General features: G+C 43.7%; 1 protein-coding gene across 1 annotated transcript in view; it reads left to right on the top strand.

The window, feature by feature from the left end:
* The window catches only part of LOC309537641 (phospholipase A2 inhibitor gamma subunit B-like), a gene marked incomplete at its 5' end in the record, with an annotated part of 41,260 nt that extends 30,408 nt beyond the window's left edge, over positions 1-10,852 (top strand). The window contains one exon of the mRNA XM_082232533.1: positions 10,499-10,852. Coding sequence (XP_082088659.1) covers positions 10,499-10,656 — 158 coding nt within the window. The 3' untranslated portion in view covers positions 10,657-10,852. The remainder of the gene's footprint in view (positions 1-10,498) is intronic.
* Between the last annotated feature and the right edge of the window lie 1,723 nt (positions 10,853-12,575).

Raw genomic sequence — 12,575 nt, 5'->3', positions numbered from 1 at the left:
TGATATTAGTTTGCCTGTCTTCCCAAGTGATGTGGAAAAATTTTCAGAGACACCGTTGATGAAATCTTTCGAGGAGTTAGAGATGGTGTTTATAAGTGGTGCATGTTTCACAAGCATACAGTAAGGTTGGTAGTACAATACCTTTGTAAAAAAGCATTATGGTTTCCCTGTGAATGTCCCGGTCCTCAAACACTCGGCACTTCAATCGACAGAAAGCTGCACTCGCAGAGCTCAGGTATGCTGGATTTTGGCATAAGTGTTAGCCCCTGTGGAAATATAACTGCCTAGGTAGGAGAAGTGATTGACATTTTCCAACATTACACCATTGAGTTGGATTTGGGGAGCTGCAGAGGGGTTATTTTGTACTTGTTGGTGCAGTACTTTGTTGTTTTTTTGGATGTTGAGTGACAGGCCAAACTTTTCATAAACTTCTGGGAAGATATTTAGGATGGTTTGGAGGTCATCCTGTGAGCGTGCACACACTACATTGTCATTAGCATACTGAAGCTCTATGATGAAAGTTACTGTAACCTTCCTCTTTGCTTTCAGCCTGCTCAGATTGAAGAACTTTCCATCTGTTAAATATATGATTTCTACTCCGGTGGGGAGTTTCCCTTTGACAAAGTGTAGGATCATGGCAATGAAAACAATGAATAGAGTTGGGGCAATAACACAACCCTGTTTAACACCTGATCCCACTGTGAATGGTTCACTTTGAGAGCCATTGTTATCTGCGATTGTTGCTGTCCTATTATCATGGAGGAGTAGGATGATGCTTAAAAATTTATCTGGGCAGCCAATTCTCAGAAGGACAGTCCACAGGGCATTACAATTTACAGTGTCGAAAGCCTTAGGTAAAAAAACGACATATATGGGGTTGGTTTTAATCTCTGCATTTTTCTTGAAGCTGTTGAGCGGTGAAAATTATGTCCACTGTCCCCCTAGAAGGCCAAAAACCATTTTGGGATTCAAGAAGGGTCACCTCGGATATTGTTAAGAGATGGTTTGCTAAGATCCTTGCAAGAATTTTGCCACCTGCAGCTAATAGAGAGATGCCTCGGTAGTTTCCGCAATCAGTTCTGTCACCTTTTTTATAAAAAAAAAAATTGGTAATTTTGGCATCCATAAAGTCTGCTGAGATCTCTTTTCTCTCCCAGATTTTTTTGATGAGCTTGCGAAGTTGTTGTGCAGGTTCAATTCCACCTACTTTGAAGACATCGGCAGGTTTTCCCTCAGGTCTGCAGGTTTTTTGTTTTTCATATAGTTAATAGCTGTACACAACTCTCCCAGATTTGGAGATACTGCAAGCTCATCTCTAACTTGTTTTTGCAGAATTTGTGAGAGGACCTCAGCAGCTACAGGGGAGTTGCAGTTAAGGAGATGTTGGTAATGTTCTTTCCAGCACAGTGCAATAGCTTCTTTATCTTTTAGACGTATGATAATATCTGCTGAGCGTAGGGGGCATATGCCATGATTTATTCGCCCATAGATGGCCTTTGTGGCTTTGTTCACAGGCTGCAAAAATGGATGTTTTTAGCTTGGTCCAGTGTTCCTCGATGTTATCAGGGAATTCTGAAAGCAGATGGCCCTTAAGAGTTATTTGGACGCAATCCCACTTAATGGGATCTTGAAGGCCTTGGGTGTTCATTTTGCGCCTTGTTTTCCTTCCTTGAAGCCTGCGTTAAGGTATAATATTGATAGCCATTGTGGAGCGTAATAGTCAGTGATCTGTCCTGCAGTCGTTGGCACTCGACATAGCTCTGGTAAGGAGCAAATCACGGCGATCTTTAGCACAGACAATAACATAGTCTAAGACAGCGGCAGGCAACCTAAGGACCATGGGCCGGATGTGGCCCAATCACCTTCTCAATCCTGCCCATGAACGGTCCAGAAATCAGTCTGTTTTTACATGAGTAGAATGTGTCCTTTTATTTAAAGTGCATCTCTGAGTTATTTGTGGGGCCTGCCTGGTGTTTTGACATGAGCAGAATGTATGCCTTTATTTAAAATGCTTCTCTGGATTATTTGTGGGGCATAGGAATTCAGTCATTTTTTTTTTCAAAATATAGTCTGGCCCACCAACTGGTCTGAGGGATGGTGGACCAGCCCATGGCTGAAAAAGGTTGCTGACCCCTGGTCTAAGAGGTGCCAGTAGTTTGACTGAGGATGCCTCCAGAGAGTTTTAAATTTATTTTTCTGTCAAAAGAGTGTGTTGGTAGTAACAATGTTGTGCGCTGCACATATCGTCAAAAGTAAGATTCAGTTCGGGTTGCTGTTGCCAATTCCTTCTTTCCCAATAGTCCCAGGCCACTGATTGAAATCTCGCCCAACTCCTGCATTAAAATCACCCAGGAGGATGAATAAAAAAAATTCCTTCCAGTAGCACCTTAAAGACCAACTAAGTTAGTTCTTGGTATGAGCTTTCGTGTGCATGCACACTTCTTCAGATACACTGAAACAGAAGTTGCCAGATCCTTCTATATAGTGAGAAGGATCTGGCAACTTCTGTTTCAGTGTATCTGAAGAAGTGTGCATGCACACAAAAGCTCATACCAAGAACTAACTTAGTTGGTCTTTAAGGTGCTACTGGAAGGAATTTTTTTTATTTTGACTATGACAGACCAACATGGCTACCTATCTACTACTGGAACCAGGAGGATGAGTTTATCTTCCTTAGGCATCTCTGATAGAACGGTATCCAGCTGAGAGTAAAAATTTTCTTTAATGTCTTCATCGGCATCTAGTGTTGGTGCATAAGCACTTATAAGAGTAGCCTGTTGGGTTTTGGTAAGCTTTATTCGAAGGGTTGAAAGTCACTCATTAATGCCGGTAGGGACTTCTGACAGGAGCTTCACAAGATCATTTTTGATAGTGAAGCCTACTCCATGTATCCGAAGTTCTTGTTCTGATAGACCTTTCCAGAAGAAAGTGTAGTCTCCTTTTTCTTCCTTCAGTTGTCCCTCACCTGCTCTTTGAGTCTCTTGAAGCACTGCAATATTGATGTTAAAACATTGCAGCTCTCTTGCAATGATGGCAGTTCTGCATTCAGAACGCTTGCTATCTGTGTTATCTGACAAAGTCTGTATATTCCATGTTCCAAAATTCAATTGTGTTTTACAACCGCTAGGTGGTGTCCCCATTGTGTGTGGTCATCCAGTCAGGGGAAAAGGGAGGCAGACTATGTTTAGGGCACCTTTTCTAGCCCCTCCCCCTTTCCAGGGTGATCAGAGTGGATCTTAAAAAGGGCTACTCAGTAATGGATACAGCTGCCAAGCTGCTCAACTGCCTTGTTCCTTGAGTGGGAACGACTGAATCTGTATTCACCGCCCATGTGCTGGTTCATGACTAGGGGCTTCCAAATTTCATGATCCTACCCCCATTACCATTTGCCGATTGCCAGATGACTTTTGGGGTTTGGGTTTGGGATGGGTTTTTGGAAGACACCAGTACAAGAATTTGTTTTATGTGTGTAGATCAGTGCATGCTGACCAAGGCACAATCTTCGCAGTAGGGCTCTGTTCCGATGGCATGAGTAGTCACAATGAACTGGTAGATTCCTGTCTGCTGCAGCCCTTATCCACCTTCACAGCCGTTGTAACATACCGCTTGTTATCATCCGCCTGTTCTGCCGTTGAGGACTTTTTGGATCATTCTTTGTCTAGCTCCTTCCCTTTGACCTTACCACCTTGGGTGACCCTGTTAGGAGTACAGGATTCCTGATGGCTTCGCTCACACGGGTCATCGGAACGTGCAAACCCACTCACCATGTATTCCTTCATGTTACTACATTCTTTGGGTTCAAGTTGGGAGTCCATTGCCACTCAGATTGCTGTTCAGCCAACTGCTCAGATCACAGTAGCACATGTTACTGCCGTGATTCTGAATGAAGCAGACAGGCGAGGTGCTAGCTGCATGGGTAAGGGGGAGTCTTCACAGACGTCATCCCAGAATGCAGTGGAACCACCAGATGGCACCAAAGCTTTGAAGGCAGTGAAATGCTACCCGTGTGGATGTCTAGGCCATATGAAGAGGGAATGCAGATTTCCCAGGGCCAAGACAGAGCAGCGCAGCAAAGGCTCATCGCATGGAAAAGGCAAAGGTCCAGTGTCCAGGACAACGCAGCACAAGGCAATGGTCTCACACTTCACTCCAAAGGTTGCAAAGGTCCAGAAGACATCTAGATCTTTCTTCGTGGTGGATTCGGGCGCAACACGGCACTTATGCAATGACAAGCGACTGTTCGTGTCTTTTATACCGCAGGAAGGTGTGATTCCGAGCACAATTCAAAGTGTTGGTGCTGACCTTTAAAGCCCTAAACGGCCTCGGTCCAGTATAACTGAAGGAGCATCTCCACCCCCATCGTTCAGCCCAGACACTGAGGTCCAGCGCCGAAGGCCTTCTGGCAGTTCCCTCATTGCGAGAAGCAAAGCTACAGGGAACCAGGCAGAGGGCCTTCTCGGTACTGGCGCACGCCCTGTGGAACGCCCTCCCACGAGATGTCAAAGCGATAAACAACTACCTGACATTCAGAAGACATCTTAAGGCAGCCCTGTTCAGGGAAGTTTTTAACGTGATATTTTAGTGTATTTTTGGTTTCTATGGAAGCCGCCCAGAGTGGCTGGGGAGGCCCAGCCAGATGGGCGGGGTATAAATTATTATTATTATTATTATTATTATTATTATTATTATTCACCAGGCGGATGACCACATGATCCCCAGTCAAGGTTACGGAACTGTTGTTCTTCACAGTTTGGACTTATCAATACACGATGTTCTCTACGTTCCAGATGCTGCACACAATCTACTCAGTGTTGCACAGCTGAATGAATGGAAAATTGACGTTTCCTTCAAGAACAAGAAGTGCACCATCACAAAGAAAAACGATTATGTATTGCATGCTGAATATGTTGATCGTTTGTTTGTTTTGTATTTTGATGATGATGTGCAGGATGAAACTTGTTGCATTGCAGGTTCTAACAAAAGTTTGCATGCAGGATGTATTCATGATTTCCCAGGAAATTTGGCCATTTGCATTTTGAGGCAATATCTAAAATGCCTGCCTTGGTTGAAGGTATGACTATTAAACCCTGCAGGTACCACATGAAGTGTAAGGCATACGCAGCAAACAAAGTGAAAATGGCTGCGAAAGGTAAGGTTTCTAGTAGGCAAGCTACAGAACCATACCAGGTAGTGCATGCTGATTTGGTTGGTCCACTGTCGCCCTCTTTGGGTGGAAACAGGTTCTTCATGGTTCTCATTGATGCATTTTCCAGGTATATTTATGTGTACAATCTCAAGCAGAAATCAGAGGCATTTCAAAGGTTCAAGGAATTCTGTGCTTTGTTGGAAAATGTGCATGGTAAGAAGATAAAGACTTTTTCACTGATTGCGGGGGGGGGAATTCACTTCTCAGCAGTTTGAAGCTTTTCGGACTGAGAAAGGAATTCAGCACGATTTGTCTAGTCCTCGCTCGCCATGGCAGAACAGACTTTGCGAGAGGGCAAATCAAACATTGCTTCAAGGGTTAAAAATCTTGCTGCATGATGCCAATCTTCCAGAGAGTTATTGGGCGGAATCTTTGGCTTGTTTTGTTTACAGTTATAATCGCAGGTTATCTTCAGCGATTGGTTGTACCCCCTATGAGAAGATGTTTGGCAAGAAGCCTTACATCAAACACATGAGAATTTTTGGTTCTGACATGTGGGTTCACACACCACAAAGCTCCAAGTTAGGCAAGCATGGATTGCATGGTATCTTTCTTGGGTATCAGAAAGGTTCTTACAGAGTAATGATGACTGACTCTAAGACAATTAAGCTCACAAGAAGTGTTGAGTACAATGCCAAGTGGGGGGAGAATGTGGGAATTTTCCAATGTTATCCTGATGACAGTGATGAGACTGAGGATAGGCAACAGCCACAGCAACAGCAGCAGCAACAGCCACAGCTGCTGCAACAACCCACTGATGAAGGTCCTGATTATGAGTCTGAGACTGAATCAGGTGATTCAGAGGATTTCAAGAGTGTGAAAGCCTCTATGTGACCCTCTGAATGCTATGATCGAGAAGAATTGGAAGAACCATTGTTCACTATAGGTCACTTTTCTCCTAAGAAGGAAGAGGAGAGTGTTGAAGACCTAAGGCTAATTCGCAGGTCTCAGAGAGCCACAAAGGGTAGACCTCCAAAGAGATTTGCTGATGAGTTTGCCAAAATAGCAGTGGCAGCTGTTAAAAGCTCCAAGAAGGTATTTGAAACTTCAAGTTTCCAAGAAATCCAGGATTTGGATTCAAAGGATGCTGAGCCATGGTTAAATGCCATGAAGGCTGAGCTTGATTCCTTAGAGAGGAACAAAACATGGGAGCTAGTTCCAGTAGTTCTAGGAATGAAACTGCTTGGAAGCAAATGGGTCTTCAAAGCGAAGATTGATCAAAATGGCAAGATAGTCAGACACAAAGCCAGATTGGTAGCCAGAGGTTTTTCACAGGTACCAGGTGAAGACTATCACGAGACCTACTCACCCACTGTGAGGTATGAGAGTATTAGGCTTATGCTCAAGCTTGCTGCAGAGGAGAATCTACACCTTAGTCACCACGACGTGAATACAGCTTTTCTGTATGGATCTCTAGATGAATCACTTTATATGCTTCCACCTGATGGCGTACAGGTAAATCAGGGATTTGTTTGTGCTCTGAAGAAATCCCTTTATGGTCTCAAACAAAGTGCATGGTGTTGGCACACAAAACTCACTGAAGTATTGTTTTCTCTAGGTTTTCAGCAAGGGAAAGCTGATCCATGTGTATTTGTCAAAGAGGAGGGGCAAAAGAAGCTATATTGCTTATTTTATGTTGATGATATTCTGTTCTTTTGGAAAGATGTCACAATGTACAATAATGTCCTAGCTCAACTGAAAGAGCATTTTGACATGAAAGATATTGGCGAGGTAAACAACTACCTATCTCTGGAAATAGAGAGAGATCAAGATGGTAACATTCTAGTACACCAGTCACGGAAAATTGCTGATGTGTTAAGCAAACTAAACCTGATGGATGCTAACCCTGTAGACACACCGATGACAACAGGTTATCAGGTAGATGACACTGAAGGAGCGTTTTCTGACACTACACTGTACAGAAGTGTGCTAGGTAAACTAAACTTCATTGCCAGATGTTCAAGACCTGACATTGCTGTTAGCTGTAATTTGCTAAGCAGACAAGTCAACAATCCTACTGTTAAGGATTGGAAAGCTCTGAAACGCATAGATCACTATTTGAAAGGCACTATGCATTACAGACTGAGATTTAACAATCAGAAGTCTGGTGGTCTTGAGATGCAAGTTTTGGTAGTGACATTACAGACAGGAAAAGCACGTCTGGAGTTTGCTATATGTACAATCAGGGTCTTTTTGATTGGTCATGCAAGAAGCAAACAACAGTTAGCTTAAGTATTTGTGAAGCTGAACTGAATGCACTGTCTTATTCACTTAAAGATTGTGAATTGTTGTTACAATTGTGCAAAGACATGAAAATTCCTGTCAAATGTCCAATCCAGGTTTATCAAGACAACAAAACATGTTTAGCTTTGCTGAATTCTGAAGATTGTAAGCAAAGCATGAAGCAGTTGCAATTGAAACTGCAACATGCTAGGGAATGTGTTCAGAAGGGACTCGTAACGGTGTCCTATATGCCAGGTAAAGAAATTCCTGCTGATGTATTGTCCAAGGTTGTACCAAGGGATCAACACTGTACCTATGTGCAGAAGTTGGGTTTGTACTGATATTGTACGAACACACTGCCCAGTGATATTCACAGAAAGGGGGAGGATGTTGGTTTCCGCTTTCTTCACTGTGCAGCAAAATGCTTGTCACAAGACAATTGTTTACATTCCACAGTCAGAGTTACTGTTGGGTTCCCACTGGAAATGGGAGACTGGATGTGACGTACACTGGTTTCCTGTTTTTCACTGTTCTCTCGGTGTTCTTTGTTTCCGAGGGAGTTGCTTCTCTGCTCTCACAGAGGCAGAATGCATGTTTGTATTCTTCTCAGCATAGAGTGTAAATAAAGTTAAGAATGTAGGCACATACTGCTTATCCTTCTGCTGTGTGAACTACTCTGCTTGGGCTCAAGATAAGACAAGCCTGTATCAGCTTCAGATGGGCCGAAGCTGGTCAAAATCTCACAACCACAACAAGGTGGTGATCCAGTGAGTGATAACGCAGTATGATACCTCTGGATTGGCCAGGCCTTCTACAAACATCTGCAACGTGGGCTCCTGCCTTCGCCAACAGAACAGTGCTTTTTAAGAGGATATATGCATTATTTAATAACATAGCATAGTAAAAGAAAAACTGTGCATAGAACAAAACCAAAAACCATGTATCAATAACAAGATTACTTGAACAACATGCAGCATTCATGAGCAAAAATTACAAGGGAGCTTCACAGTTTTACCTTAGTCCTAGAAACATTCCTTGTGTGATGTTACTCACAGTCCCTCTCCTGCAGCAGCTTCTGATATTTACAACCCTACTCTTTCCTTCAAAGAGCTTAAGGTGGCGTGTCTGGCTCTCCTGCTCACCATTTTAGCCTCAAACACCCATGTGAAATAAGTCAGGCTAAAGGGCAGTGTCTGGCCCCAGGTCACCCAGCAAGTGTCATGCCTCAAGTACAGATTTGACCTCTGGTCTCCTCCCACCCTTGTTCCTGATGTAGACATTCACATTCCCTTGTTCCTGATGTAGATCTTCACTCACCCCTCCCTTCTTGTTGGGAGGAGGCACCATTTTGTGGTTCGCCTTAGTACTCTCAACACCCTCGTGTATGTTTTTATTATATATATAACAACACTAAGACAAAGAATTCTGGGAGTGGTAATTTCCTAAGGGTGCTGAGAGTTAATTGGGAAACCCCTATTCCCCTCACAGAACTGTGGATTAACAAACAAACCACATACAATAGTTCTTATTAGCTCCCATTTTTTCTTAGGTGGAATCATTATTTTACCAAAACTAAGCACATGTTTTCCAGAAGTGATTTTTTAAGGATAAAACTACTAAGAGCTTTCTTTCTCTTTCCCGCTCTCAGGAAGAGGGCCATTTTGTAGACTTTTATCATCATTTGTGTCCATCCGTGGCTACCATTTTATCTCTCAGATTGCCCCCCAGTGGTGCTCAGTGCTAAGCCCAATTGCTTAAAGTGGTATCCCTTTGCTTGAAATGTATGCTGTGAATGTGGCCCCAGTCAGAAATCTTTTGCACCATGCATTAATGTAGCCTTGGATGAATGGAGCATGGCTGAAGCACTCCACTTGGAGAAGTGTTGGAAGGTGGTACGCATCAATCTTGGAAGGGGAAGCACAATTCCCACCCCTCACATACAGCAAGTTGTGGTTTGCATCTGCAAAAGAAATACATTGACTAATTGCAATGTTGGTGTGGTGATTGTTTTCCAGTGCCTGAGAGTGAGACGAGGGAGCTCAATGGGCTGAAGTGCCCGAGTTGCCTCACCATCTTGACAGATGAGTGTGAGGGCAATAAGACCGTCAGCTGCAGAAATGAGGAGGATCAATGCTTCTACGCTGGGGGTCTCGTGAAGTTCGGTGAGTCTTGTATGATGGAGTGCACCTAGGGCCCCATCTTTGAGGAAGTATCATGCTACTTTGAGCAGTCATGGCTTCCCCTAAAAGACGCTAGGATACTTTGTTTATTAAGGGTGCTGAAAGTTATTAGGAGACCCACGTTGCCCTCACAGAGTAAGGGGATGGGCAGGAGCCCAAGGAGGAGGGATGTGTGCACAGGGAGGTGGGAGGAGGAGGAGAATACAGGGAAGGGCTAGTGATTTTGGGGGTTCTTGCCTGGAACCCTGCGCCAGTTTATTCCATTTTATCCCCAGCAACACCTTAAAAGCCTATTCATACAGGGACATGCTCTATTCCCTTTTGCTGTTCATTCGATTGAGTTTTAAATGTTTTAATGATTTTAACTGCTTTTATTGCTAATGTAAATATTTCTTGTAAACCCCTAGCAGTTTTTACTGCAAGCAAGCGGTATATAGATTTTGTTAAATAAAAATACATCTTAAAATTTGCACTTTAAATTGGAGTGGGCAGGATGGAGACCCATAGGTCCAGGAGCCAAAGGCATTCCTCTAGAACTCTCTCTCTTTCTCTGGCCCTTCAGATCCTACTTAGCCTCACCTGCTTTCCCTAGGCCACACCCCTCACAAGCCCCACTTCATACCCTACCTGTATGCTTTGGCCTGGCTGGATTGTTGCCCCTGAACTCTTGGTTACCTGGAGGGAGGACAGAGAGGGCTGTTTGAGTGTATCTAGAAAATAGCCTGCCGTGTAAAGGTGGATTTTACATATGTTTCCATTGGCATGTGGACCTCCCAGAAGGTCACCCAGACTGGAAAACAGCTCTTGGGCTGAAAAACGTTGCCCACCATTCTGTTTGAGGGAGAGGGTTTTGGATTTCAAAAATATGTATGTGGCTTTTTTCCAACAGGGGAAACCACCCTGACGGGTGCTCTCCGAGGCTGTGCAACAGCTAGTATGTGTGACTACGGTCAGGATATGCTGGTGACTTATCTTAAATCATTGGGATATGAGATCACTCAATTAGAGTGTACTGACGCAATGGACGAGGATTCCAATAAGCTGTAGCTGAGGGAAGGCAAACCTCCACCGCCCAGAAGAACCCACCATTTATGGAAATTGGTGGCCTAGTGGTTGAAGCAGGGGTGGTCTCAGCCTGAGGACTCCCAGGCTTTCTTTCCAGAAGTCTAGAAGCTCCTCCTCAAAGACAGGCTGCATTTGACTTTCATGTGCAAATGAAGTCATTGAATCATGTCCAAAATAAATATATATGGCAAATAATGTGTGTTGTATCATTTATCCAAATGCAACATTTGTTGGGGGAAATAATAGTGCTTGGGGATGGGAGCTAGATTTCAGGTTTGAAATCCCTGGCCAAACTTCCATGTCAAAATTAATTGTGTCTACTTTGTGCTCCCTTGTTGTCAGGGGTAGTGCATCCCGTTTCACCACAGCAGCCATGCTACGTGACCCCCACCAAAGCATCCCTTTCCACTTTGAGGCAATCAAGATTTGTGCTAATGTTAGATTTTCCACAAGCTTCAACTGGCACTGCTTGCATCAGCCTGCTGAACCAGTCCAGCTGTTACAGAACCCTGTTGTTGAAATGGCTAGCAATATGCCTGTGCAAAGCCTCAAAGCAGGACTGGACAGCAACACCAGTTGGTTCCATCCCTTTCCCCCGCTTGTGATTCCCACCAACTAACATTCAGAGGAATACTGTCTCCAACACTTGAGGAAGAACATGGCCAACTTGGTTAGTAGCCATTGTTAGCCTTATCCTCCATTATTTTCTTCTAATCCTCAATCAAATACATCCACGTTGTTGCCCATCTTTACTTCCTGAGAGCAAATTCCAGAGTTTAACTATCTGCTATTTCAAGCAGCACTTTCTTCCATCTTTCTCAGATCTTCCAACATTCACTGCCATTGGCTGCCCACAAATTCTAGTGTTATGAAAAAGGAATAAAAGCCTTTCTCTGTCCTGTTGCACTAAAGGCTTCCTATGAATTGAAGGCTGACTAAACCTCTGATGTGTAGGGAGCTACAAGAATTGCCCCAGTCAAAGGATCTCACTGCTTGAGGTGTAGAAGAAACAATCTAAGCTGACAGTAAATTATATAGCAACATTATATATTATAGAAATATATACATCTGTGATGCTGCCACTCTCCCTCTCTCATTGTCCAAATGCCAAATTCATATCATTCACACTGTCTTTGACTTTCATCAGCATCACAAGTGAAACAAAAGCAAAGGACATGGAGCTCTGCTTGTGTATATCCAGTCCCAGTAAAATATAATCCGTAAAATCTGCAAGCTCCTCTGGACACAGACCTGCAAACCCCCCCACCTGCTCTTAACTCTGTTGTTGTTTAGTCGTGTCTGACTCTTTGTGACCCCCTGGACCACAGCACCCGAGGCACTCCTGTCTTCCACTGCCTCCTGCAGTTTGGTCAAACTCATGCTGGTAGCTTTGAGAACACTATCCAACCATCTCGTCCTCTTTCATCACCATCTCCTTCTGCCCTCAATCTTTCCCAGCATCAGAGCCTTTTCCAGGGAGCCTTCTCTTCTCATGAGGTGGTCAAAGTATTGGAGCCTCAGCTTCATGATCTGTCCTTCCAGTGAGCACTCAGGGCTGATTTCTTCAGAATGGATAGGTTTGATCTTTTTGCAGTCCATAGGACTCTCTTAACTCTAACCAACTTATTTATAAAGAGCAAGTGGACCAATTCTGTACCCCAAACAAGTGCATTTAATGAGACAGAGGAAATCTAGATCATGAGTCACTGTGCATTTTATTACTGTACAACAAAGGAAACTGGACAGACACTTGTCTCCCCTTACCAAAAATAAATAAGTTTGTGATTCTGACTATCAGAGAAATCTGGCAAAATTGCCTGGGCTTCTGGAAATCTAATCCAATTTCACTGCTGAGCTTTGAATTCTGGTGTCACCTGGTGGGGCTTCACTTCCTGGGTGGT

The sequence above is a fragment of the Podarcis vaucheri genome (assembly GCF_965113315.1).
Source record: "Podarcis vaucheri genome assembly, chromosome: 7".
Lineage (NCBI taxonomy): Eukaryota > Metazoa > Chordata > Lepidosauria > Squamata > Lacertidae > Podarcis > Podarcis vaucheri.
The sequence above is the reverse complement of the archived record's forward strand: the minus strand, read 5'-3'. Positions and strand labels throughout refer to the sequence as shown.